The 27,793-nt window shown below is 37.0% G+C and overlaps 1 protein-coding gene across 1 annotated transcript; it reads left to right on the top strand.

The window, feature by feature from the left end:
- Positions 1 to 10: 10 nt before the first annotated feature.
- Positions 11 to 27,008, top strand: FNTA (farnesyltransferase, CAAX box, alpha). Its single transcript, XM_034647591.1, has 9 exons — positions 11 to 261; positions 2,411 to 2,496; positions 11,919 to 12,033; positions 15,817 to 15,921; positions 18,426 to 18,552; positions 20,246 to 20,394; positions 24,955 to 25,017; positions 25,938 to 26,109; positions 26,381 to 27,008. Exons 1-9 carry the CDS (start codon positions 62 to 64, stop codon positions 26,498 to 26,500), a joined length of 1,137 nt encoding a protein of 378 aa, XP_034503482.1. The 5' UTR covers positions 11 to 61; the 3' UTR covers positions 26,501 to 27,008.
- Positions 27,009 to 27,793: the final 785 nt, after the last annotated feature.

Here is a 27,793-nt window from a genome sequence, read left to right as displayed (position 1 = left end):
GAGGGGCGGGGCCGCGAGGGGCGGGGCCGCCGCCGCCACCTCCGCTGCGGACAGAGGCGAGATGGCGGCAACTGAGGGGGTCGGGGAGGCTGCGCAGGGCAGCGAGTCCGGTCAGCCGGAGCCGCCACCGCCCCAGCCGCACCCTCCGCCGCCCCAGCAGCAGCAGGAAGAAGCTATGGCGGCCGAGCCCGGAGAAGCGGTGGCGTCCCCTATGGACGACGGGTTCCTGAGCCTGGACTCGCCCACCTATGTCCTGTACAGGTAACGCCCACAGCAGGGCCGCCGCACCCGAGGCCCTTCCCCCGAAGGCGGGAGCTCCACCCGGCCGGCGGTTCCGGGTCGGCTCCTCTGGCCTCGGCGTGTCCGGCCGAAGTTTCCGCCGCTTTCTTGTCCGGCCAGCCCGGGTGGAGCGGGCGCGCTCGGAACCCTAGCGCTCTTTTCGGGGTTGCTGTTTTCCGGGGCCAACGCTGACACCGAGAGACAGAGGGGAGGCCAGACATCAGATAGCGTAGAAACTGCAACTCACTGGACAGCATTCTTTCTTAGGGAGTTTAGGTGTGATTCAGGAATTTAAGAAATCTCCCGCTCTCTTGCATGCTCCCACAGCTCTAAGCCTGATAATAATCTGACTGAATACCGAAGGGTTTGGGTGCTGTTTAATAGCCTGGGAGGAAATAAGATTTAAATATAAATAAGGTCCATATTTGCTCGCTTTAAAAACAACGTGTAAGGGCTTCCCGTGGTTGGTTCTGTTAAAGTGGAGAGAGCTAGTACAGGATCTTTAAGGACTGGGACATTTTCATTCAGCATTTCCTTTAAATATTGTAGCGCCTTCCATCAGACAGACACCGAATTTAAGCTGTAAAACTGAAAAGGTCTACATCACCTCGTACATAATACAAGTGGTATATAGTAGGCATAGTTGGGTACTTTGTAACGTTCTTGCTTTTTCTCCCCAGCCCCTCCCCTAGAAGTTCTTTGCTTTCTGGTAATGCCAGTTCCTTACCTCCAGTTGAACTTGCAAAGAAATTGAGAAATCCTTGTATCTTATTTTTCTTTTGTCTTATTTTTTCTTATGCAGTTCTGCGTAAACCCGTTAGATAGCTTATTTGCCTTCCTTGGTTTTATGAATGAGTGAAAGTCACTATCCAGATTTTGTTATTGCAGTTGTTTTACACATTTAATTTGGCTGTGGTAGCCCCATAATCCTCACACCTCCTCTCTGAATTGTAAAATATTCAGCTGCTTCACTTGGCTGTGTCTGATTTTTCAGTGACTAAATGACAGCCTTACCTTTCTCATGCTACTACCCCAAGTTCTAGGTTTCACCACTCAGGTAATTGTTTCCCTTGTATTTCTTCTGATACAGTGGACACAACTTCAGGATTGTCTGGATGCCACAGAATCTTTGCTTTCAATAGCTGATCAGTATAGAGAATTAAAAGATGGGTGAAAGGAAAAGAATATAAATAAGAGAGTGGTTAAACAAATTTAGTCATACTGGGCATTTTGCACAGAAATGCCTATAGGCACCTATTGGTGCCACTATGTTATTTTAGCATTGATAATGAGAAATAGTATTCATTGAATGCTGACTATATGCATTTATTATATGCTGTATTTATAACATGGCGTAAACATTTAAGCATATGGTAATATTGTGTATTTCATGATTATATACTATATACTAATATTTTAGTATATATATGTAATATACTTACTATTTATGTGCTTACTATTACACATATTTCAGTGCTTAACATATTATCCCAATCCTTCAAACAGCTTTCTAAGGTTGGTTAGTAATAGCTTCATTTTATAAATGAAGAAACTGAGGCCCAGAGAGATTGTGTAACTTTCTCAAGATCACACAGCTGATAAGTGGTAGAGCCTACATTCTGACTCAGACAGTTATTAGATTCCAGAGCCTGCTCTCTAAAGACCACCTGGACCACCTCTGTATAGTAAACTAATAGTGCCTCCTTTGATTTTAAAATGTAAGTTCCTAGTAAACTGTTACTCACTTTTTTTAAATGGTAACTCCAAAAAGTCTTATTAGACCAATGAATTAAATTGATTTCTAATTTAAAACTATTGTGTGCTTACTGCAAAACATGTTTCTCCACTTAACATAAAAACTTCAGTTTTGAGAACTATTGATTTATTAGCTTATTGTATTGGGCAGATTATTCAGTTTATTTTTATGTTATTTTTATGTTACTTTAAAAGTTTAATATGTAAAGTAAAATGGCAAAACTTGGTCATGAAGAATCCAACCATGATTATATTAAAAGATTTATAAGTTACTAATATTAATGGAAGTGTAGTTGTTGCCATTTTTAAAAACATCAGATTTCTTTTTCTTATGTGTTTGAATACAGTCACTGAAAAAAACATATATATATTTCAGGGACAGAGAAGAATGGGCTGATATAGATCCAGTGCCGCAGAATGATGGCCCCAATCCAGTGGTCCAGATCATTTATAGTGAAAAATGTAAGTTTATTTTTCATTAGGAGAAGGTCTATAAGTCAAACTTAGTAGCAGAGTTGAAATTAACAGTTATATGGTTAGGTGACAGATTTTTGTCTAATAAAGATCTAAATGACAAGCTGATACTGATACTCGTTTTTTAATAATTCATTTTCACGGTTAAAACTTTTACTTTGTCCAAAGTTCTAAGTGATGAATGCTACATTATAATATGTAATAGATACTTGTGATTGTGCTTTTCATTTACCGTGTCATTTGCATACAAGATAAAACATAAATGAGTTACTGTTTTATGTAGAATAAACTTTGGTTTGCTGAAACTTGTGTATTTTGAAATATATTTCAGCAATGAAGTGTTAGGCTTAGTCGGAATACATTTACTGATATTAAAATGAGTGGATTATTTTCTTTGACAAAGTATCATTCTTTCGTAATGAATGTGAATGAAAATGCTTTGTAAATTGAAGGTCATGCAAATGTTAATTGTTAGTTGTTCTTCTAAGAAAGGGTACATGAATAAATTGGAATGCTAGCTTTGTGTTTTTATGTGTGTGTGTTTGTATATTCTGAATTCTAATGGTTGTGGTGGCCCCATAATTCTCAAACCTCCTCTGTGGGGGGGGTGTGTGTGTACGTGTATGCGTGTGTGTGTGTGTGTGTGTGTGTGTGTGTGTGTGTTATGTGCACATTTCGGTTAAGCCTTTGTTATCCAATATCATTCCTTTTTTACAAAAAGCATTTATTCTTTTGATTATGAAGTAATACCAGGAAATGTTTGAAAAGGAAAAATGATGGTATGAAGGTTTGACTTACCCAATATAAAAATGGACTACTAAAAATAACATGTGGAACTGGTGCAGAAATAAATAGATTAATAAGAAATCTAAAAATAGATCAGTATAGATGGGAACTTAATATGTGATTAAAAGGATATCTTATACTTGTCTGAAAGGATGGATTAATCAAATTGGTTTTGTAGCAGTTGTCTGTGCATTTCTATATAAGCAAATTTATATCCTTCTCATGTCTTACGTGAAAATAAATTACAGATGAATTAAAGTTCTAAAACACAACTGTAAACATACAAGGAATAAGAAAATAATCTTTCTTTTGGTGAAGAAGGTGTTATTAGGCAAGATGTAAAATTCAGAATTAAGGAAAAGATCAGAAGGTATAACTGCATTAAAATGCAAAACTTTCACACTATGAAGAGAGACGATATTTAGAGATAATTCACTAGAAGAAATAGAAATATCTGTGAAGAGATGTTAACCTCACTAGTGATCAGAGAGATGAAAACCACTTTCAGATTCATTAGGTACCTATAACAAAGATATTGGAGAAATTGATACAATTGTACATTTGTCTTGGGGTTAAATAATTTAATAAAAGCTTTTTTTGCAGGGTGAAAAAGATTAGCATTTTAAATTCTTACATATATCATGAATAGAAACCACAAAGGAAAAGATAGAGAAATATGACCTATCAAAATTGATAGATGAATGTATCAAAATTTAAAATCTGTACAGCAGAAGACACGCATGAGCAAGTTAAAAGGGAAGCAGTAGTATGGGAAAAGATACACCATATGAAACAGGGTTGTTCAGAACCTCATAAGAAATTCCTACAAAAGTTTAAGGAAACAGGCAAACATAAAAAAATAGACAAAGGGTATATGAACTGGTAGTTTACAGAAGAGAAAATTCCATTGGCTTTTAAGGTGGGGGAAGTCCATTATCATTAGGAATGAAAGATATACAAATAAAATGGGAATTTTTTTTCCCAACAGTGCTTTAAATGATAAAAATTAAAACTGTCTTACGATATCAGGTATTAGGGCATATGAACAGATCCATACATTGCAGATGGTAATTTCCATGTTTAGCCATTTTTGAGGTTTGGTTTAATCTAGCAAAATTGGAAAATGCTTCTATTGTATACCCTTGAAATAACTGCTTCTACAGATATACTTTGGGTACACTCTGGCATACGACATAAGAAGACATGTAGTAGGTTAAAAACACACACTTCAGAGTCAGACCAACTGGTTTAAATTCTAACTTCAGCATTTTACTAGCTCTATAACCTTGGACAAATTATTTAACCTCTCTATACCTTTATTTCCGCCTACGTAAAATGAGGATAATAATAGTAACTATAGTTGACCCTTGAATAACAGGAGGGTTAGGGGTGCTGACCTCCCCCCCCCCCCCCCCCCCCCCCCCGCCACCAGCTCAGTTGAAAATCCATGTATAACTTTTGACTCCTCAGAAGTTTAATTACTAATAGCCTACTGTTGCTGGGAGTCTTACGATAATAACATAAATAGTCAATTAAGACAGACTTTGTATGTTAAATCTATTATATACTGTATTCTTAAACTATGTTAGAGGATACGAAAGTGTTTTTTAAAATCATGAGGAAGGGTGCCTGACTGGTTCAGGCAAGGAGCCTGCTTCTCCCTCTCCCTCCCTGCTCCCCCCACTCACCCTGCTCATGTGCTCTCTCTGTCTCTCTCTCTGTCAAATAAATAAAATTTTTTTAAAAAAGCTCTTCAAAAAATTCATAAGAAAAATATGGTACTATACTGTTTGGAAAAGAATCTGCATATAAGTGGACCTGTGCAGTTCAAACCCGTGTCATTCAAGGGCCAGTACTTTATATAGTGAATAAATTATAATTATAAAATAAAAGAACAGTGTCTGGCTCAGAGTAAGCACTATATATGTTAACTATTATTATTTGCAGCATTTTTTGAAAAAGCAAAATATTGGAATCCACTTATATAATCTATGTTTTAGAAAATGGATAAATGAAGTATATCATTATCATACAGTTGAATAACCATTAAGAGGAGCTAGATCTTTTATAACATGGACAAATCTCAGAAACAATGTTGAGGGGCGCCTGAGTGGCACAGCGGTTAAGCGTCTGCCTTCGGCTCAGGGCGTGATCCCGGCATTATGGGATCGAGCCCCACATCAGGCTCCTATGCTATGAGCCTGCTTCTTCCTCTCCCTCTCCCCCTGCTTGTGTTCCCTTTCTCGCTGGCTGTCTCTATCTCTGTCGAATAAATAAAATCTTTAAAAAAAAAGAAACAATGTTGAGTGACAAAAGCCACATAAGTTTTAGAAACTTTGAGTATGACAGTATATCAAATGTGTAATTTTTAGTTAAAAGAATATTTTAATATTGAAAACTACAGAAAAAATCTAATGAATATAAAATTCTATTTATATAACCCCAGATTCATTTATGAGCCTGTCAACTTGACATGGATAGCTGTAAGTCTGAGTATTCTATTCCCACTTGTAGAATTCTGTTTTGAAAAAAAAAAAAGCATTCACATGTAAATTATGCCATGTTCTTTATATGGAATAGTGGAAAAAGGGTGATGTAGATGTGTATATGTTGGCATGGAAGAACATACCATTGAGGAAAAAAATGCCAAAATGGAAAATAGTATGAAAAATATACCAATTTCATTAAAAATAAACAATGGTAACTGGCTGTCTCAGTCAGCAGAGCATGCAACTCTCAATCTCAGGATCATGAGTTCAAGCCCCATGTTGGGCATAAAGATTACTTAATAAAAAATAAATAAAAAATTTAAAAAATAACACCTATACACACACACTTAGAAAAATATTTGGTAACAACCATTACCCTTGATGGAAATCCAGTGCATTGGGGAGTGGCATTGGAGTGAGAGAAATTTCATGTACTTTCGTATTGTTTACAGTGTTTGCATGGAATATATATTTCTTTTTAATTAAAATTTTTTTAAAGTAATCCATGCTTATCCTAGAAAATTTCGAGGATGTTAAAATCAAAAGAAGACTCTTACCATCAAGAAATAGCCACTGTTACCTCAACAAAGTAGGTGTAGAGGAAACTTACCTCAGTATAATAAAGGCCATATATGAAAAATCCATAGCTAAAATCATCCTCAAAGGGGAAAAACTGAGAGCTTTTCTTCTACAGTTAAGAACAAAATAGGGATGTCCACTCTCACCACCTTTATTCAGCACAGTACTGGAAGCCCTAGCTACAGCAGTCAGACAAGAAAAAGAAATTAAAAATCATCCAAATCGTCAAGGAAGAAGTAGAACTTTCACTATTTGTAAATGACATGATACTATATATAGAAAACCTGGAAGCCCGTCAAAAAACTGTTTAAACTAATAAACAAGTTCAGTGAAGTTGCAGGATACAAAATCAATGTACAGAAGTCTGTTGCATTCTTATACACCAGTGATGAAGCAGCAGAAAGAGAAATTAAGGAATCAGTCCCATTTACAGTTGCACCAAAAACAATAAGATACTAGGAATACACCTAACCAAAGTGGTGAAAGACCTGTACTCTGAAAACTATAGAACACTGATGAAAGGTGCCTGGGTGGCTCAGTCAGTTAAGTATCCAACTCTTGATTTCAGCTCAGGTTGTGATCTCAGGGCTGTGAGATTGAGCCTTGTGTCAGGCTCTCCACTGGGCATGGAGCCTGCTTAAGATTCTTCCCCCCGCCCCCTCCCACTGCGCACTCTGTCTCAAAAAAAAAACCAAAAACCCACTGACGAAAGAATTTGAAAATGACAAAGAAATGGAAAGACATTCCATGCTCATGAATTGGAAGAACAAATATTGTTAAAATGTCTATACTACCCAAGGCAATCCACGCATTTAATGCAATCCTTGTCAAAATAGCAACAGCGTTTTTCACAGAGCTAAAACAAACAATCCTAAGATTTGTGTGAAACCACAAAAGACCCTGAATAGCCAAAACAGTCTTGAAAAAGAAGAGCAAAGCTGGAGGCATCACAATTCAGACTTGAAGTTATATTACAAAGCTGTAGTAATCAAAATAGTATGGTACTGGGGCACCTGGGTGGCTCAGTCAGTTAAGTGTCTGACTCTTGATTCCGGCTCGGGTAATGATCTCAGGGTCATGAGATTCAGGCTCCATGCCTGATATGGAGCCTGCTTAAAGATTCTCTCTCCCTCTCCCTGTACCCTCCCCACCCCCAGTCTGGCATTCATGCACACACACTCTCCCTCTCCTTGTACCTTCCCCACCCTTGGTCTGACATGCATTCACGCACTCTAAAAAAAAAAGAAAAGGACAAAATAGTATGGTATTGGTGCAAAAATAGACACATAGATCAGTGGAACAGAATACAAAACCCAGAAATGAACCCTCAATTGTATGGTCAATTAATCTTCAACAAAGCAAGAAAGAATATCCAATGGGAAAAAGACAGTCTCTTCAACAAATGGTGTTGGAAAAACTGGACTGCCTTCTTACACCCTTCACAAAAATAAATTCAAAATGGTTTAAAGACCTAAATGTGAGACCTCGAACCATAAAAATCCTAGAAAAGAACACAGGCAGTAACTTCTTTGAAACTGGTCATAGCAAGTTCTTTCTAGATATGTCTCCCGAGACAAGGGAAACAAAAGCAAAAATAAACTATTAGCTCTTCATCACTTCCGCACAGTGAAGGAAACAGTCAATAAAATTAAAGGGCATCCTATGGAATGGGAGAAGATATTTGCAAATTACATATCCGATAAAGAGTTAGTATCCAAACTATATAAAGAACTTAACCAAGAAAGCACATAATCCAATTAAAAAATGGGGAGAAGACATGAACAGACATTTTTCCAAAGAAGACAGATCGCCAACAGACACATGAGAAGATGTTCAACATCACTTCACGTCAGGGAAATGCAAATCAAAACTACAATGAGATAGGGCTCCTGGGTGGCTCAGTCGATAAAGTGTCTGCCTTTGGCTTATGTCAGGATCCCATGGTCCTGGTATTGAGTCCGGGATCAGGCTCCCTGCTCAGTGGGGAGCCTGCTTCTCCCTCTGCCCCTCCCCCTGCTCCTTGTGTTCCTTCATGCAGAAATAAATAAGAAAAATCTTAAAAAAAAAAAACTGCAATGAGATAGCACCACACACCTGTCAGAATGGCTAAAGTCAACAACACAAGAAACAAGAAGTGTTGGTGAGGATGTGGAGCAAGGGGTACGTGCACTCTGATACTTCCAGCAGCATTATCTACAATAGCCAAATTACGGAAGCAGTCCAAGTGCCTATCAACTGACGAGTAGATAAAGAGAATGTGGTATATATACAATGAAATATTACTGAGCCTTAAAAAATAATGAAATTTGCTATTTGCAACAACTTGGATAAAGCTGGAGAGTGTAATGCTAAATGAAGTAAGTCAGAGAAAGACAAACACCGTATGATTTCACACATATGTGGAATTTAAGAAAACAAATGAGCAAAGGGAAAAGAGAGACAAACCAAGAAACTGACTCTTAACTACAGAGAACAAACTGATGGTTACCAGAGGGGAGGTGAGTGGGGGGAGGGGTGAAATAGGTGATGGGGATTAAGGAGTGTGCTTGTGATGAGCACCAGATGTTGTATGGAAGTGACGGATCACTGTATTGTCACCTGAAACTAATATGAAACTCTATGCTAACTGACAAATTTAAAAACTTTTTTAAAAAAAGAATGTTCTTGATGATGTAGTAAAAGTTACCAGTTTAAAAAAAAGAGAGAAATAAGCACTGTTAATATTTGGTATGTAGCCTTCCACTCCTCTGATTATGTTTCCACACAGTTGGTTTTATGGTATGTATATGTGCATGTGTCTATGGTTTATATGTAGATACTTGTGTGTATATAAACATATGTATACATTGTATATAGAGTTAATGTGTTCTAAGCATTTTGTTATAACTTGAAAATTATTTGGGAGCTTGGTTCTTAGTGACTGCAAAATGTTTTATGGATATTTGCCACTTATGTTCTTTCTAAATTTTATTCTGGTATGATTTAAATTCAGCTTTTTAAAGATAGAGTTTAGAAGTAGGTAACCTTTTTATGTCTCAGAATTTGTGAAGAGCTATAATTGTTCCTGTTTCCTGATAACTTCACTTTTGGGGTTGTAGTGTAAGGAAATAATATGCACACATGAAAATACATATATATGCATTATATATGTAATTTAAAAAAATTTTAATGCAAAGTCATTGGAAGCTTAAAGCAGTGATTTTTATAAAGCAAAATTGAAAATCTGTGTTGCCAAGAGTAACAGAATGGTTAGGCAAACTAGGATGTTTTGACATGGTTTGCATACATACCTGTTAAAAAAGTTTTTCAATTGTCAGTAGCTGGAAAATTGTATACTGTAAGAAAAATAGCATAGCATGTCCACATACATTTTTAATTGTGGAAAAAAGCGTTGAGGAGTGTTTAACACATGTTTTTTTTCAGTCTGTCTTGGGCCATAATCTGTTCTCTGCCTTAATCTGTACTGTGTTGAGGACATTTCAGCTGCAGTATCTGCTAGTTCATTGTGATTAGTGGCATAGGCTTTGATGTCAGCCTAGATTTGGGTTTAACTTTTTTTTTTTAATTGTATTTTATTTTAAGCAATCTCTACACCCAACGTGGGGCTCGAATTCACAATCCCAACATCAAGAATCACATGCTCTATTGACTGAGCCAACCAGCCACCCCTAAATTTGGGTTTAACTTCTCTCTGCAGGGAACACTGAGCCAATGTGAACTTGTTGATCTCTCTCAGTCTCAGTTTGTCTTGTAGAAAATGGGAATACGCAGGTAATATTTGCCAAAGTGTAAGTTTCTTCAGTTAGGAGATTAGGAAAGATGAGAAATTTTGATATTGTCAGTGAGGGTGTGGAAAAAATAAGTTATTCATACGTTCTTGGAGGGAATATATATATTGGTCAGATCTTTAATGTGACAAAACCTGTCAGCATCAACCGTGTACATCACCTTGATGCAGTTAATTCTACTTGTGGGAGTTTATCATAGACATGCTGAATTTGCGCGTGTGCATACGGTGATACTCAGGACAGCATACGGTTTATATTCAGGACAGCAAGAGAACGAAACATTCATTTATAGGGGATGAGTTAGATAAAATTTGAGTACCATACAGTGAAATGCTCTGCACCTATTGGAGAAATATGATAAACTTTGTAACAGAGAATACAGTTGAAAATTATGTCTTCTCCTCCCTGTTCCTCAGTATATTCATAAATAAGCGTATGTTTTTAACAATGAATAGCATGCTGCTCTGCACCTTACTTTTTTCACTTAACAGTCTTAGCAGTTATTCCATATCTGTACGTACCAGAGCGGCCTCGTTACTAACAACTGAGTAGTACGTCATTGTATGGGTGTGCCATAATGGACTTAGCTCATTCTTCATCATTTGTTTCCAGTTTTCATTTCCTTTTTTCAAAGCCAGGCAAATTTAACAGTGGGGTATTGTATACCAACTTTAGTGACACTAAAAGTTCTGATTAACCCATGACCATCAACCAGCCTTTTAAAATTTTTTTATGTAACCAAACACTCCAGTAAATTTCTTTGGATGTTTTGGGTACATATGGAAGTATATTTTTAAGAAAACTTCCTGAAGGGTCCCCTGGGTGGCTCAGTCAGCTAAGCGTCTGCTTTTAGCTCAGGTCACGATCCTGGAGTCCTGGGGTCAAGCCCTTTGTCGGGCTCCCTGCTCAGCAGGGGGTCTGCTTCTCCCTCTCCCTCTGCCTGCTGCTCCACCTGCTTGTGCTCTCTCTCTCTCTCTGTCAAATAAATAAAATCTTGAGGAGAAAAAAAAAAAAAAGAAACTTCCTGGAACTGGAATTGTTGAGTCAATGAGTATGTAACTTGCACTACTTTAATAATGTATGAGCGAAAAAAGCAAGGCCCAGAACATAGAGTGTGATGTGGTCTCATTTATTTTTTTTATCTTTGTGAAGATTTTCTTTTTAAGTAATCTCTACACCCAACATGAGTATTGAACTCACAACCCCGAGATCAAGAGTTGCATGCTCTGCTGACTGAGGCAGCCAGGCCCCCGATGTGATCTCGTTAGTGTAAAAAATGGGAGGATGTATTTAGAACATATATTTGGAAGGATACAGTAGAACCATTAATAGTGGTTGCTTCTTTGGAGTTGAACGGAAATTTAGTGTGACTCTCTTTGTACTGTTTGAATTTTCTACCGTTGTGTACATTGCTTTTTCAGTTTTAAAACTGATCAAAATATAATGTGGGAAAACGAGGTAAGTGAATATATTTGAATATACGCACTCTTAATTTTACTTTAACGTGTAACATCTTTCAGAGATTTGGAGGCTGGCATTAGCCCCTGTACATACGTGAGCAGGAAACATAGTTACACATATATTGTGGCTATGACACTAAAGCATTCTCAGGGTGGCATTCACAGAGTCATTTGACTTTCTTTTGCTTATTGTTATAAATGATATAAATTCAGTATCTTTCCTCATAAGGTATAACAGCACTTTGTATTAGAGTGCTAAGTTTAAACAAGAAAGGTAGTGCTAATGCAGTTGTGTGCTCTGTCCCCAGTTAGAGATGTTTATGATTATTTCCGGGCTGTTCTGCAGCGTGATGAAAGAAGTGAACGAGCTTTTAAACTAACCAGAGATGCTATTGAGTTAAATGCAGCCAATTATACAGTGTGGTAAGTACTGCTCATCATTAATCTTCCGCATTTAAATGTTTCATGTTTTAGTTCAGATGGTTCTTTGAACTAAACTTGTTATCATCATAATAATTCACACTATGAGTTTAAAAGTCAGAGGCTGAATGAAAAATGGCATCCTCTTGTCCCCTTCCTTTTCACTACCAGTGTCCCCTCCCCAGAGGTAAGAACTCTTAGCTATTTTTTCTTAAGTTAACCTATATATTTTAAATTTGCTGACCCACTTTGTAGTATTTCAGAGTACATTCCTTTTAACAGATTGCCTTTTTTTTGTTCAGTTTCGTTTTCTTCGTGCCAGTAAGTAATTTGTCTCCCAGGCTCTCTGATATGTGTAAAATGTGTTGTTACTGCTGAACACAACAGGTAATCCTTCAGCTCCTTTTTTTCTTCTTCACCAGTGTGTGCACTGCACATCTAGTCTCCAGCTCTTTCATGCGTTCGGTCTCCTGTCTCCAGACCTGACCTCTTTTTCTTTCTTGATTTACTCTCTCATTTTATCGACCACATCCTTGAGTAGAAGAGAACTTATAAAAGGATGCGTGGGAAATCATTTGTGAGATTTGATATATTGAAAAGTGTTGTTAGTCTCTTCTCAACTTTGTTAGTAGAATTCTATATTAGAAATCATTTTCCTTCAGAATTTTAAAACTGGTTTTCCATTTCCTTTAGCTTCTATTGAGAAGACTCCTGTTATTTCGTTGAAACATTTTTAGTAGGTCCAGAGAATTTTTTTATGTTTTTTTGATAATTCCTTTTCTCTTTCCCTGTTTTTTTTCTCTTTCTGGAATGCTTTTTTTTCTTTTTAGTTGTATGTGGTACCTTTTTGATTGCTTTTTCTGATTTTCATTTCTTTGTCTTTTCATTTATATTTGAGATATTTCTCAACTTTATCTCCTCATTTCTATCCGCACTCAAAAATTTCTAATTTCCAAAGCTCTTTTTTGTTTTCTGAATATTTTTTAAATAGAATCTTGTCTTTTATTTCATAGATGTGTGATATATTTTCATTTCTCTGGTGTTTGTTTTGGTCTCTTTCTTTCATGTAAATATTTTTCTCAAATCTTTGACTCTCCTTTCAAACTTATAATAGAGGCAGGAAAACTCCTCTGATTGGAAGCTCTGTATGTGGCAGGACTTGTCAACTGGAGGGCTTCACTGTGAGGTTAGTGAGTGGAGATGTGGCTGTTTTGTGTGAAATCTTCACATGTCAGCAGTTCTAGATCTTTTCTTGTGGTTTGTTCCTCTAAAGAAGAGTCGTCTGATTATTACCTGAGGAGAGTGTGTTTGGCTGCCATAGTTTCGGGGGTCAGGCAGGGGAAGATTGGTTGGGGTGGGGGTTTTCAGCTGTTTAGTATATTAGTGGTTTAAATTTCCCAGTTTCTAGTCATTTTCCTCTTGTGTCTGGTATTCCTTTCTGCTTCAGTTTTTTCCAGAGAATAAAGCCACTTGTGTCTTGCCAGGTTTTTAGAAAGAACCACAGTTATTCTCCTGTGTGTCTCCTTTACTTTCACACAAAACACTTCACTTCTGACATTTCTGGTCACCAAATGACTGTGGGTTTTTCCCCTACCACGCAGTTCTCTATGATACTAGCTGTGTGTCCTACAATTTAACTCAGTTCTGACATTGTCTAACTACCTCACATTGAGATAACATCATATCCCACTGGTTAAGGGCTCAATCCCACAAGACTGCCCCCTATTTCAGATGCTAATCGCAAATCCAGTTGTCACGTATGCTTCTAACCAGTGGGCTATAAATCAGAGGTTTCCCTGACCCCTTCCTAGAGTTCAGTTAATTTGCTAGAGTGGCTCACAGAACTCAGGAAAACCGTTACTTATGTTTACCAGTTTATTAAAGGATGTGATAAAAGGGTACAGATGAACAGCCGGATGAGATATATAGGGCAAGATCTGGGAGGGTCTCAAGCTCAGGATCTTTTGTCCTTATGGAGGGCATGTCCTCTCCCAGAACATGGATAAGTTCACCCACCTACAAACTCCAGACCCCCTAGTATTGGGATGCGGTGGAGGTTCCCTCATGTAGGCATTATCAATTATTAACTCTGTTTCTAGCCTCTCTCCTCTATCTAGACAACTGGAGGTGGAGTTGATAATTTCAAGCTTCTGATCAAAGTTTGGTCTTCCTGGTGACCAGGAACCACCTAAGGAGCCCACCTAGAGTTGCCTCAATAGAATGCTTCTAGTGCTCTTTTTTTTTTTTAAAGATTTTGTTTAAATATTTGAGGGAGCAAGCAAGCACACAAGTGGGGTGAGGGGCAGGGGGAGAGAGAGGAGCAGACTCCCCGCTGAGCAGGGAGCCCGATGTGGGCCTTGATCCCAGAACCCTGAGATCATGACCTGAGCCGAAGGCAGATGCTAAACCGACTGAGTCCCCCAAGTGCCCCGCTTCTAGTGCTCTTATCACTTAGGAATTCCTGAGTGTTCCAGGAGCTCTGTGCCAGGAACCAGGGGCAGAGACCTATATGTATTTTTTATGTTACCTCACACCAGGCCAGTGATGCCGTCGCCTCTCTGCTTAAGGTTGGGGGAGGGATCTTGGCTATTAAGGGCTCTTTCTAGACTTTATACTGTTTTTAACCCCATCCTTGATTCCCAGTCTTGAGGATACCTGACACCTGATTTCTGAACCTTTCTTCTTCTGTTGACAGTTAGGCTTTTAGCACTTTGTTTTTCAAAGTCAGTTAAAACTTGTCTGTCAACTTACCATTTTCCATAATTTTGTTGACCTCTTCCCATTGTTGTAATATCCCCTTGTCCCTAATTCTCTTTGTCCTTGTGGATATTTACTGTTTTTCATTCCCTTGCTATCATTTTTGTGGGGTTTTATTAGGGTGTCAGGATAAACTCACTCATTTAATCTACCATGTTTCCTGGAATTCTTAGTATGATATTCCATCATTTTATATCTAGTATGCGTTCTTATTTTTTAAGAAATTCCTGACCATACATAACACAAAGTAACTTAGAATACATTTTAAAATTTCCTAAGTTTATTTGCAGTTTTTTAAAGGCAGTATACTGGATAACCTTACTCATGTAAACCAAGCTGCTTCTTATGTTTTATTAAGCCTAATTTTCCTCAAACTAATAAAATAGAGAAATACCATTATCAGTCCTATTTAGCATTTCATTTTAAAAGATACTTTTAAAGCAGCTGTTTGTCTCTTATTATACATTGAGTTGGAAATTTTGAAGTAAAAACAGACCAGAACTAATAATCATGTTTTTAGAGAAAAGGTTTTTTTTAAGTGATTTGATTCTGCCTTGAAGAAATTAAGAGAAACTTGTTTCATATATAAGTAGCATATTTGCGGTGGCTCTAAAAATAAAATATTTGATAATGTTTGTAATGGAATTTATCATATGAATGATATATCTAAACGAATAAGCTGTACCATATAAGGAAATATTATAGGGAAAGAGATGTCTTTGATTCTCCTGTAGTAGGACACTCATAACCAGAGCATTACCTGAAAATAATCATTCATTGGTTGTCTTTTTCTCTTCTCTCAACATTTGTTGCCTTTCACTATTTTTACTTCAAAATGCTTGATTCTTCTTATTACCAGATAGTTGTATGAGTTTGGACAACCAGATGCAGTTACATTGCTGAATTATTGGTTATATAGAATACCTACCACAAAGGAAGTGTGTCTAACTGTGGTGTTCTACCTTTATCAGATGGTGTGGCTAGGCAGTCTATGTGGAGTAATGAGACAATGCTTGATGTTCCCTCTAGGCATTTTCGGAGAGTTCTCCTAAAGTCTCTTCAAAAGGATCTGCATGAGGAAATGAACTACATCACTGCAATAATTGAGGAACAGCCCAAAAACTATCAAGTTTGGTAAGATGAAAATAGGAAGGAAATATGTCACTATGTTAATATTACCTGCCCAGTGGGTGATGAAATTATAGGGAATTGTTTGTTTCTTTATAATTTTAGTAGTTGGCATTGGCGCTAATGTTACGTGTATCATAGTGTTGTTAGGAGGGTTAAATGAGATTTTTTTTTTAGGGGGGGTGGCAGAGGGAGAGGGAGAGAAAGAGAATCTTAAGCGGTCTCCACACCCAGCAAGGAGCCCCTCGATTTCACAACCCTGAGATCATGTCCTGAGCTGAAATCAAGAGTTGGATGTTTCACCACTGAGCCACCTAGGTGCTCCTAAATGAGATGATTTTATGTTTAGTGCTTGAAGTGGTACCTAACCTCGAGTTAACACTCAAATATGTGTACCGCAATTTTACTTTAAAATTTTGACAACATATGATATTGTGGGGAAATTTTTGAATAAAGAATCTGAAAAAATGTTTTCTATCCAGTATGTTATAAAATGACTGGTATTTGATCTTTCATTCGTTTATTCAAAATATTTTTATTGATGCGGGGAAACAAAGATGAGCCACACAGTCTAACAGGGACAGCACATAATAAAGCCAGTTATCTTACAGTACAGTATGAAAACCACAGTGGTGTAGAGTGTCTTACAGAGTATGTTTGTTCTAGAAACTAAGCCCTAAGTTAGCATAGACAAAACTATAGGGATTATTATAGGTGAGGGGAACAGAACACAGTGGAGGAAAAAAAGAGGTGTTGTGGAGCAGGACAGAGAACAAATGGGAAGAAAGAGTTTGAACAGTCCCGGCATCCGAGCACCCCTTGAATGGAAGCTACTGTGGTTGCTGTCATTTTGGAGCCGGAGGAGGAGGTAATGGTGGTGGGAGTGCTGAGGGTCAGCTTGACGTGCTGAAGGACCTAATTCTTAAGCTTTTCCTAAATTACAGAATTTTCTGGGAACCTAGAAAAATAATTATTGCTAGTGTTCACTAACTTGGGAGATTTCTGAAATAAATTTAGAAGGCTTTCCGTCTAGAATCTTCCTCTTGGTAGTATCTTGCTTTCTTAATATTCTGTAAGATGAATTTTCGATTTTCCATGCATGTAGAATATTCATTCATTCATTCATTCATTCAGCATCAAATCTTTCCCCTTTTCCCATCACTCCTACTCACTTTTAGTATATTGAATATAATGAATTTTTTTTTAAAGAAAAGCTTTTTTGAGATATAATTCGCATATTATACTATTTATTTATTTAGTAATCTCTACACCCAATGTGGGGCTTGAACTCATGATCCCAAGATCAAGAGTCCCATGATCTACTGACTGAGCCAGCCAGGCACCCCTACTATTTACTCATTTTTTAAAATCTAAATTCAGTTAGCATACATATAATACATCATTAGTCTATTTACCCATTTAAAGTGTATCGTTCAGTGGTTTTAGTATATTTACAAATATGTACAACCATCACTACAATGACTTTTAGAACATTTTCACTAATACATTTGTATTAATATTTCAGCTAAAAAAATTATAAAAATAGAACCCAACAGAAAACTCTTAGAAGCATTTTCCTAGTACAGAAACAACTCTTAACGGGGCACCTGGGTGGCACAGCGGTTAAGCGTCTGCCTTCAGCTCAGGGCGTGATCCCGGCGTTACGGGATCGAGCCCCACATCAGGCTCTTCCGCTGTGAGCCTGCTTCTTCCTCTCCCACTCCCCCTGCTTGTGTTCCCTCTCTCTCCCTGGCTGTCTCTATCTCTGTCGAATAAATAAAATCTTTAAAAAAAAAAAAAAGAAAGAAAGAAACAACTCTTAACAAACTCGCAACTTGTCACAGCTACTTGCCAGAGTAGAAGTGAATTCAGTTCTGCCCACGAATTGGTGGAATGAGCAGTTGCTTGTATGTGACGCTGGGGACTTAAGGAAAATTGAAAACCTGTTTATAAGCAGAGGAGCTTCTATACTTGATTAAATAGTATCACATTTCCTATAGTCTGATTATGCCATCTGGGAGTATTTCAAAATCCTTTGACAGGATTTTGTGGTTGTCAAAAGATTACTTCCAGATTTAGCTTGAAATAAACCTCCTTTAAAGTGTAAGTATCTCATTTCATTTTACACATAAATCGCTGTTTTATGTTTCTCAGCTCTTACTTAGTGTTCTGGAATTTTCCCTCTTAGTATTTCTTCTTTGTTACCTTTTCTTTCCAGTATAATCTTGAGAATTAGAGGTGAATTTCTGTTTTTTGAGTGTCCCTCCACATCGTGTATACAACACACACCACTGATATTTCAGTTCTTGGATCTGTTAACACAAAACTTTTTCTTCTCCCTGCTTTAGGNGTTTCTTCTTTGTTACCTTTTCTTTCCAGTATAATCTTGAGAATTAGAGGTGAATTTCTGTTTTTAGAGTGTCCCTCCACATCGTGTAGTACAACACACACCACTGATATTTCAGTTCTTGGATCTGTTAACACAAAACTTTTTCTTCTCCCTGCTTTAGGCATCATAGGCGAGTATTAGTGGAATGGCTGAAAGATCCATCTCAGGAGCTTGAATTTATTGCTGATATTCTTAATCAAGATGCAAAGAATTATCATGCCTGGCAACATCGACAATGGGTTATTCAGGTATTGCCTTTCTTGTTAAAATGTTTTTCAGATTGTTTTAACTGAATTAAATAATTAAAATTACTGTTGAATTGTAAGTATACACCTGAACTAAAACACACAAATAGATCATTACACACAAAATATAATGGCTAAGAATTAGTAAGATACTTAATTAAAACCTGACATCCTTCATGCTGATTAATCTTATAATCTCTCAAGATACATTGGTAAGTAGTTTCATATTAAAGAAGAATAATAGTAATTTGTATTTTTTAGATTGAATTTGCATCACATCTTATATTTGCTAGCAAATTGAATAGAAAAGGTAGTTGTAATTTTCTAATACAGCTATGTTATTTTAATTAACAAGGGCATGGTACCTACTGGGGTTTTTGCATACATAAACTTTGGAATATGATTTTACAGTAATAAATAGTATTTTATTTCTGCCCACTTGTTAAAATTTTATGCTAAGCTCTGAATAGAAGAGACCAGTTACAACTCCCACTCTGGGCATTTATTTATTCCAGCAAACAATTCTAGTGTTGTTTCCTGTGAATTTTTTCCCAGTGATTGCTACTTTGTGCACTATTTGTTATACCAAGAGCAGTTCACAAAATTTTTTTTTTACTTAAAAATTTAAACTTTTCTAAATTTGACTAAAGGGGTACATTTTCTAAAGATATTTGGTATTTTTGTTTTTTCTATGAAATTCTATCCTTTTGCCATTATCAAACAAGAAATATAACTCTTGTTAGTTTTTTCATAGTTAACATCCCCAACTTTTGCAGCATTTGTAAGTTTTGACCTTTTCATCCCTTTCTTAAATTGTTTTTATTGGTTCTCTTCTCCCCATAATTTTTTTTTATTAAAACAGCTTTATAACATAAAAATTTGAATCCAAGTACAGTTGTATTTTTCCACATGTATTTTAATGTAATTTTATCTTATATGTGCATTTTTAATACTTCCCTTTTACTTAATATGTATTCATATCAAATCCATTAAATTAATTTACTGTACTTTGTTAATCATTTTCTGAGTTTGGTTTTTCCCTCCTCTAAATTTTCAAGTTAATGCTTAAGCATTTAGTTACATGCACCTTTTTTGCCTGCGATTTAGTCCCTTAGAGTACTTCTTGGGTCTGTTTAATATGAATATGCCTCTTGATATGTTCTGTTGTCAAGAAGATGGTACCAAATCACAGGCCACTTTGCTCTCTCTTCCTTATTTTTTTTCTTTCTTTGTGACCATTCCCTTGTCTTTGATGACTTTTCTTTCCCCCTCCATTTCCTTGACTTGCAACTATCATTTTCCTCCAAATATGTGATGAGTCCCACATCTTCACTTCTACCTAGCTTTGCTGAAATTTATTTATTTATCTAATTTTAAGATTTTGTTTATTTGACAGTGAGAGAGCACAAGTAGGGGGAGCAGCAGAGGTAGAGGGAGAAGCAGGCTCACCATTAAGCTGGGAGCCCAATGTGGGGCTCGATCCCAGGACCCTGGGATCATGACCTGAGCCGAAGGCAGACACTTAACCACTTAAATAGGCGCCCCCTATTTATTTTTATTTTTTATTAATAATGGGACGTTTCTAGGGGCATCTGGCTAGCTCAGTCAGTGGAGCATGTGACTCTTGATCTTGGGGCTGTTCTTAAAAAAAAAGTAATGGGACATTTCTAATTGGATATTTTTTATTTTTTCTTAGGAATTTAAACTTTGGGATAATGAGCTACAGTATGTAGACCAACTTCTTAAAGAGGATGTGAGAAATAACTCTGTCTGGAACCAAAGATACTTCGTCATTTCTAACACCACTGGCTATAATGATCGTGCTATATTGGAGAGAGAAGTCCAGTTAGTAATCTCCTTGACTTGTTCACTCGTTAAAAGAATATTTGTGTGCCTGTTGTGTCTCAGGCATTGGGGATACAGCAGAGATCAAGACTGCCCCTGATCCTGCCCTCATTGAATTAATAGGACAATGCTTAGATGAAATCTATAAGGACAAATTTATAGCTGCTGCAGTATACCTCTGNCTGTTGTGTCTCAGGCATTGGGGATACAGCAGAGATCAAGACTGCCCCTGATCCTGCCCTCATTGAATTAATAGGACAGAATGCTTAGATGAAATCTATAAGGACAAATTTATAGCTGCTGCAGTATACCTCTACATGGCAGTGTCGCAAGTTTCTTGAAATAGTGTTACTACCACAGGTTGAGAAGAAATCGGATTTCATAGTGTCTAGGAAGCTTTATTTTAAAGCTGTCTCATTGAATTCTGGTGCCCTTTAGATAATAGTTCGCAGAAACCATGTTATTCTGCTGTGCAGGGTTGGTTGTGGGAGGCTGTCCTGTACATTGTAGGATGTTTAGCAGAATTCCTGGCCTTTACACCCTGTATATCGGTAGGAATCCCCGTCGGCCAAGTTGGGACAAACAAAAGTCGCCATATATCCCCTGTGGAGTCGAAGCATCCCTAGTTTAACTAGTTTAACACTACTGCTTCAACGTACAAAACGCTGTTATAAGCTCCAGAAGTGTTAGAATTGGAATGTATATTAGTACCTGTAATCATTAATAGCCACCTCTTTTCTGACTTTGTCTATTTTTGTCTCAATGTCTGTTTTAAATTTGAACATATTTATTGTTTTTATAGCCTGATGAGAACATACTCATAATTTTATTTATACTAGTTGTTCTAGGGGCGCCTGGCTGGCTCATTCAGTAGAGCATGTGACTCTTGATCTCAGGGTCTTGAGTTTTAAGCCCCCACATTGGGCCTAAAGCTTACTTTAAAAAAACGAAAAATGAAAAAATAACAGTTGTTTTAACAGCTCCTGGGAGGAGCTGATGTTTATGACCATCTGCCTTCATCTCTCTTTTTATTACTTCTGTTTGGGTCAGGGCAGGCTAGTTTTCCTTCTGTCTGTTCTATATGGGGTTCTGGTGATTTAAATTAGAAAGAAAAGAGGTCTGTCATCCAGTGTCCTGCATTAACTCTCTGCCCCAGGCTTCTTTCTGGAGCAGCCACATACCCCTCAGTCACGTCTCATGCTTTCTTTTTACTAGTATGCTCTTCAGAGCTGCACTATCTAATGTGGTGGGCACTAGCCACATATGGCTACTTAAGTTCAAATTAATTAAAATCACATAATTCCGTTCCTGAGTTGTGTGAATCACTTCTCAGGGTTCAGTACCCACATGTGGCTAATGACTAGTATATTGGGCAGCACAGATAAAGAATATTTTCATCATCATAACACGTTCTATTGAATAATATTGATCTGTGGGGTAACAGTGAACTTACTGAAATAATTTTATTACTTTTAAACCTAAATAATGGGGCTTGAGTAGAGAAAATTCAGACTCATTATCTAGACCTTAATATATTACTTTTTTTTCTTCTAGAGTTGGTATTCTGTTGTGAGGATTAGGACAGAAGTACTCTAAGGACAGTAAAGGGTCATCCTTTAGACAGTTCAGTAGCTTTCTTGCTAAAAGGTAGAATGCTTCAGGTTATTCTTCCTTGAATTAACCCAGTTAATAATTAAGGATTTCAAATACTATATATTTCTACTTACTTCATGAGGTTAGGTGTAATAAGGTACTTAAAAGTTGAGAATGAAGAGTGAAATGGAAACTTCTCATAGTCTTCAAAGGCAGATCACTGGTTTTCTGTTACCAAATAGAAACAGAAATAATCAGTCAAGAATCTTAAGAGTTTTCCAGGGGCACCTGGCTGGCTCAGTCGGTACGGCATGCAACTCTTGATCTCAGGGTTGTGTGAACCCCGTGTTCAGTGTAGAGATTACTTAAAAATAAAATCTTTAAAAAAATTGTTTAAAAAAAAGAATCTAAGAGTTTTCCATATCTAAGGTTTATCATACCATTAAGATAGGTAAAAAATACTTAAAATGCTAAGAGTAGCTGTAGTTATCTAGAATTTAGGTTGTTGACTAAATTTTTTAACTCTAAAGAACATAGATTTATCTGATTATTTTCTGTTTTTTTTCTTTTATTATGAAAGTAATGCAGCCTAGTTGTAGGGGGAAACTGTTCTGAATTATGGAAAGGAAAACATCAAAATCTCTTATTTTCTCTCTTCCCATACCCCATTCTTCAGAGTGAGCTGCAGTTAGTACGGACCCTTCTAAACCTGTTGCAAACATGTATGCACAGCAATGTAGACAATGGTGGTATACACATTGCTTTTTATCATTTTATATATCATGGCCATATTTTCATGAGTACTAGTACTATTAATAATAGTTACCATTTATCAATTTTTTAAAGATTTTTTTTATTTAGCGGGAGAGAGAGAATATCCAGCTTACTCTGCACTGAGCGTGGAGCCCAACACAGGGCTCAGTCCCACAGCACTGACATCATGACCTGAGCTGAAATTAAAAGTTGGATACTCAACCGATTGAGCCACCCAGGGGCCCCAACAATTACCATTTATTAAGCATTTATTACATGCCAGGAATTCTTTTTTTTTTTTTTAAAGATTTATTTTATTTATTTGACAGAGAGAGAGACAGCCAGAAAGAGAGGGAACACAAGCAGGGGGAGTGGGAGAGGAAGAAGCAGGCTCCCAGCAGAAGAGCCTGATGTGGGGCTCGATCCCAGAACACCGGGATCACGCCCTGAGCCGAAGGCAGACGCTTAACAACTGAGCCACCCAAGCGCCCCGTGGAATTCTTAATTTTCGTAACAACACTGCGAGATACTTGATGAAGAACTTGAGGTTCAGAGTAGTTCTGTAATGTGCCTAAGAATACACAGATAGTAATGGATGGGGCTAAGATTGGAAGCTAGGCAGTCTGGGGCACCCAACTGGTTTAGTTGGTAGAGCATGCAACTCTTGATCTTGGGGTTGTGAGTCCAAGGAGTTGTGAGTTCAAGCCCCATGTTGGATGGAGATTACTTAAAAAAAAAACAAACAACAACAACAAAACCCCAAAGAAGCTAGGCACTCTGACCTCAAAGTGTATGTTTTAACCATTAAAATAGATCATGCTTTAGTGCATATGTATGTGAATAAAATTCTTTAGGTATTGCCAAAATGAAATTAAGAATCTTCTACAATGATTAGTGAAGACATGCAGGGACAAGGTTTGAAAAATAACTGGAAATATTAGCTCATGTAAAAGTAGTTGCAAAAAACCTTTTCATAGTGTTGGATGAGTTTATCGTCACAGTAGTCCCCCTTACCTGCAGTTTTGCCTTCTCCGGTTCAGTTACTCGTGGTCAGCTGTAGTCCGGAAGCGTATGACCCTCCTGAGGACAGCTGTGTGGTGAGACGTTAGGTAGTGTTTACTACACCGCAATGCCTGTCATTCACCTCACTTCATCTTATCGTGTAGGCATTGTATTCTCTTAAGTCCTCACAAGAAGGGTGAGTACAGTCTAAGAAGGTATTTTGAGAGAGACTACATTCATATAACCTTTATTACAATGAGTATATTATGATTGTTCTATTTGTTGTTAATCTCTTAGTGTGCCTATAAATTAAGCTTTATCATAGGTGTGGGTGTATAGGAGAAAACATGGTATATATAGGATTTGATACTCTGTGGTTTCAGGCATCTATCTACTGGGCATTTGGGAACCTATCCTGTAGAGAAAGGGGGAACGACTGTACTCTGTGGGAAAAAAAATGCTATTGTAACAGTAATAAAACAATAAATAAAAATAAATAAAACAGCAATAAAACCAAGATTACTAAATTTTAGTAAGTGACTCATTTGAGCAAGGATATAGTGAAGCTAAGTTCTGTCACTCCCTTGGAATTTGTTGTAATTGAATCTAAATTGGACTTAATAATCTGGTTAAAGGGGAGGGAAAGGGAGTGTCCATTTTGACTGGTAATCACATTGTAGTTAACTACTAATCTGGTTTTAGAGTATAAGAAATATACATTTGTGTTGATTTCTCATTTTTATTCTTTGTCTATATAATTTCCATGCTATTTTTTATTACAGCTCCTAAGATTATGTAGTTCTCCTTTTTGAATGATTTAAATTTGTTGGGCATAAGTAGATCTTAGACTTTTTCTCAAGATTGCTTTACCAATAAAAGGAAAACCTCCTGTTTTAGCTGACATTTTCTTCAAGGAGAAATCTTAAATTAAAGGAAGTCCCCCACATCAGTTTATTTTCCTATTGCGAATTGAGCCTTCACATTAGTTAGGTGTTCTTTCCCAGAATTGGTTACAAATTTACAAGAGGAAGGAACTATATAACTATGAATTGAAAACTGCAGGCTTGAAGGATTCTCTCTTAATTTAGATATGAGCTAGCCCACTAAGATAAATGAAAGCACATATCCAAGCTGTGCACAATCTTATTGAAACTGTTTCTAATTATTGCACTGCTCTTAAAATTATATTTCTTTGTGGTCTTTATCTTATAGGTACACTCTGGAAATGATCAAACTAGTACCACACAATGAAAGTGCATGGAACTATTTGAAAGGGTAAGAGGTTGTTTTGGATTGTTTTATACAAAAAACACCTGCTAATATGATGTATCATGGAATATATCCCATTAATCAGATTCCAAAAGGATACTAAAGAATTTTTCATTTCTCTTGATCTACTGGAAATATATCAGTGTTAGATGGTGACACCCAAGAACAGTGCCTTCTAGCCTTCTCTTCACCTCCCAAGCACATACCAGCAGTTTTTGGAATAGTCCATGACTGAACAATAATACAGTTATAATTGTATTTATGAATCCTATAGTCTTTATGTCAAAGAATGGAATATATACATTTAGTTTCTGTTTAGCTCAGGAACATAGTAAAGACAAAGCAAACTATTTACAAGCAGATTGCACAGATGCATAGCCAACCTTTCTGTTTTCATTTCTAGAGTTCTCCTGTTATAAGTCTCATTCCTTAAATTGACAAGGTTTTACTTGCCTGGCCACTGATACAACCAGGCTCCTTTTTGAGCTTAAAGGTCTCCCTGGAAACTAGGCCCAAAGAACATAAAGTATGGAGCCCATTCACATTTGGAGAGATGTATCCAGGGTTGGGACCTATAATGTCTGGAGAGCTAAAAGAATAAGGAACCATCTCAAGAAGAAACAGAAACATCTCTTGTTGTCTTCCTTCACTTTTTAATTTTAAGAAGATGGTTTATTTTCTGATTTAATTGTGTTGCAGTTTGAGTTATAAATGATCATTTTTAAGTTTCATTATTCTTTATAACTAATTATACTCAGCTCATAATTATCCATAATAAAACTCACACATAATTTAAAAATTTCATTTAGTTTCAACTTCATTCATTCAAAATAAGTCTCCTCTTCTTGCTTATGTTACAGAGGTCATTTTCTCTTGATCTTTCTATTATTTTTGTTCTTCTCAAAATTGAGAATAATTTTTTTTAGGATTTTACAGGATCGTGGTCTTTCCAAATATCCCAATCTGTTAAATCAGTTACTTGATTTACAACCAAGTCACAGTTCCCCCTACCTAATTGCCTTTCTCGTGGATATATATGAAGACATGCTAGAAAACCAATGTGACAACAAGGAGGACATTCTTAATAAAGCATTAGAGGTAAGTCAGTAGAACTCTGTTCTTGGTGTCTCAGAATTTGGTCTGCCATTGCCGCTATATTCATGCCCTGTTCAGCGTGTTCACTCCAGAGTTCAGTGCAGGACTATTTCCACTGTTAGAGCAAAACCCACATCACTAGTGAACACAATATATGATTATAATGATGTATCTCATTTGAACATTATCTGACTTTAAATGTGTTGGCTTAAAAGCATTTGCCCTTGAGATTGATTTACATACTATCTTTAAAGCATTTTTTTTTCATTTTCAGTTGTGTGAAATTCTAGCTAAAGAAAAGGACACTATAAGAAAGGAATATTGGAGATACATTGGAAGATCCCTTCAAAGCAAACACAGCACAGAGAGTGACCCAGCAAGTGTACAGCAATAACACCACTGGAAGAACTCGATGGAATGCTTTATTTTTTTAAGAGACTCTAATGCAGGAGTTTAAAGCTAAAGCGATCATTCCCTTTGCCTGTGGTGTAAAATGTGCATCGCGCAGGTACTGCTTTTTAACAAGAACTAAGTGATGCTCCTTGGGTGCTGCTGCCATTCAGACTAGTAATTTGATTCTTTTAAAGCGAAGTAATTTGTGGGGAGGGAGAAGAAAGAGAAAGTCCTGTGAAGGAACTTTTGTAGACTTACCAACTTTTGCTCTAATCCCTTAGCATCGGCTCCTCCCTAAAGGGAATATGTGTCACGATTTGCAGCATTAATGAAGGCAGGTAACTTGTGTAATGGATATAAGGTCACTTCAATTTCGGTTCAGGAAGCAGGGAATGCAATGTTACATTAGAGCTGCTATGCCACACTCACAGTATCTTGCTAGCACTGTAACCAACTAATGCCAAAAGAATGGTTTTGTAATAAAATTATAGATGTATCCTAAAACTTGACATAGTAGTTTTGTTTTTTTAAATAGCATTTAACTATGTACAAGGGACGTTGTCTCGGCTTAGAAAAGCCACTGAGAAAGAAAATGTTACCGTAAAACTACAGAAACCAGAAGCATGTTCATGTGAAAGGAAATGTTACTAGAATGTTAATTGGTCAGTTCTTGACTTCAGCAAAGTCTACTCAAGATAGTAGACCTACAGGGTTTTATTACGGTGTATTAGATAGCTCACAGAATAATTGATCTTAGAAATATATCCCCAAACCACACTACAGAACCAGGCCATCAAATTGCTGTTGCCTCTTCTGGCATCAGGAAACTGCTGAATGAGGCTGTTCCTCCAGGACTGCCCAACTGTGCCACATGCCATGTGAGCACATCTTCCCTTCCCACATAATGCGGCTCCAAATTAAAGCCTCGCTCACTTCAGTACGTTGGGTTAGAAGGAGCCTAAATGTCATCTAAAACTCTTAACTGCAAAGTAATCTGGAAAATGTAGTTGATAGCTTTCCGGCCTCTACAATTCAGGAAGACATGCTAGAATGGAGTTGAAGTGTTGAACAAGTCAGTTCTCTATACCTCCACATAATTGTACTTTATCGATGAAGAATCTTTATTCAGTGTTCAAAGCACCAAACTATAAAGAAATTTATATAGAGTAGAGGAGGCTTCTCAAGAATTTAGGAAATAATATTTTATCATGTTGTGTGTTTTTGCTGTTTCTAGGCTCAGAATAACTGATTTTCTATTTAAAATTGTCATATGAAGTATCATTTCTATGTAGAC

Source organism: Ailuropoda melanoleuca, chromosome 18 (genome assembly GCF_002007445.2).
Source record: "Ailuropoda melanoleuca isolate Jingjing chromosome 18, ASM200744v2, whole genome shotgun sequence".
Classification (NCBI taxonomy): Eukaryota; Metazoa; Chordata; class Mammalia; order Carnivora; family Ursidae; genus Ailuropoda; species Ailuropoda melanoleuca.
Note: the sequence above shows the minus strand (reverse complement) of the source record. Positions and strands in the feature narration are given on the sequence as shown.

Excerpts from the sequence above, each read along its gene's own strand:
- FNTA (XM_034647591.1), top strand. The coding sequence starts at position 62 with ATGGCGGCAACTGAGGGGGTCGGGGAGGCTGCGCAGGGCAGCGAGTCC. Across the intron at positions 262-2,410 it reads CCCACCTATGTCCTGTACAG|GGACAGAGAAGAATGGGCTG; the intron begins GTAACGCCCACA and ends TATATATTTCAG. Across the intron at positions 12,034-15,816 it reads GCAGCCAATTATACAGTGTG|GCATTTTCGGAGAGTTCTCC; the intron begins GTAAGTACTGCT and ends TGTTCCCTCTAG.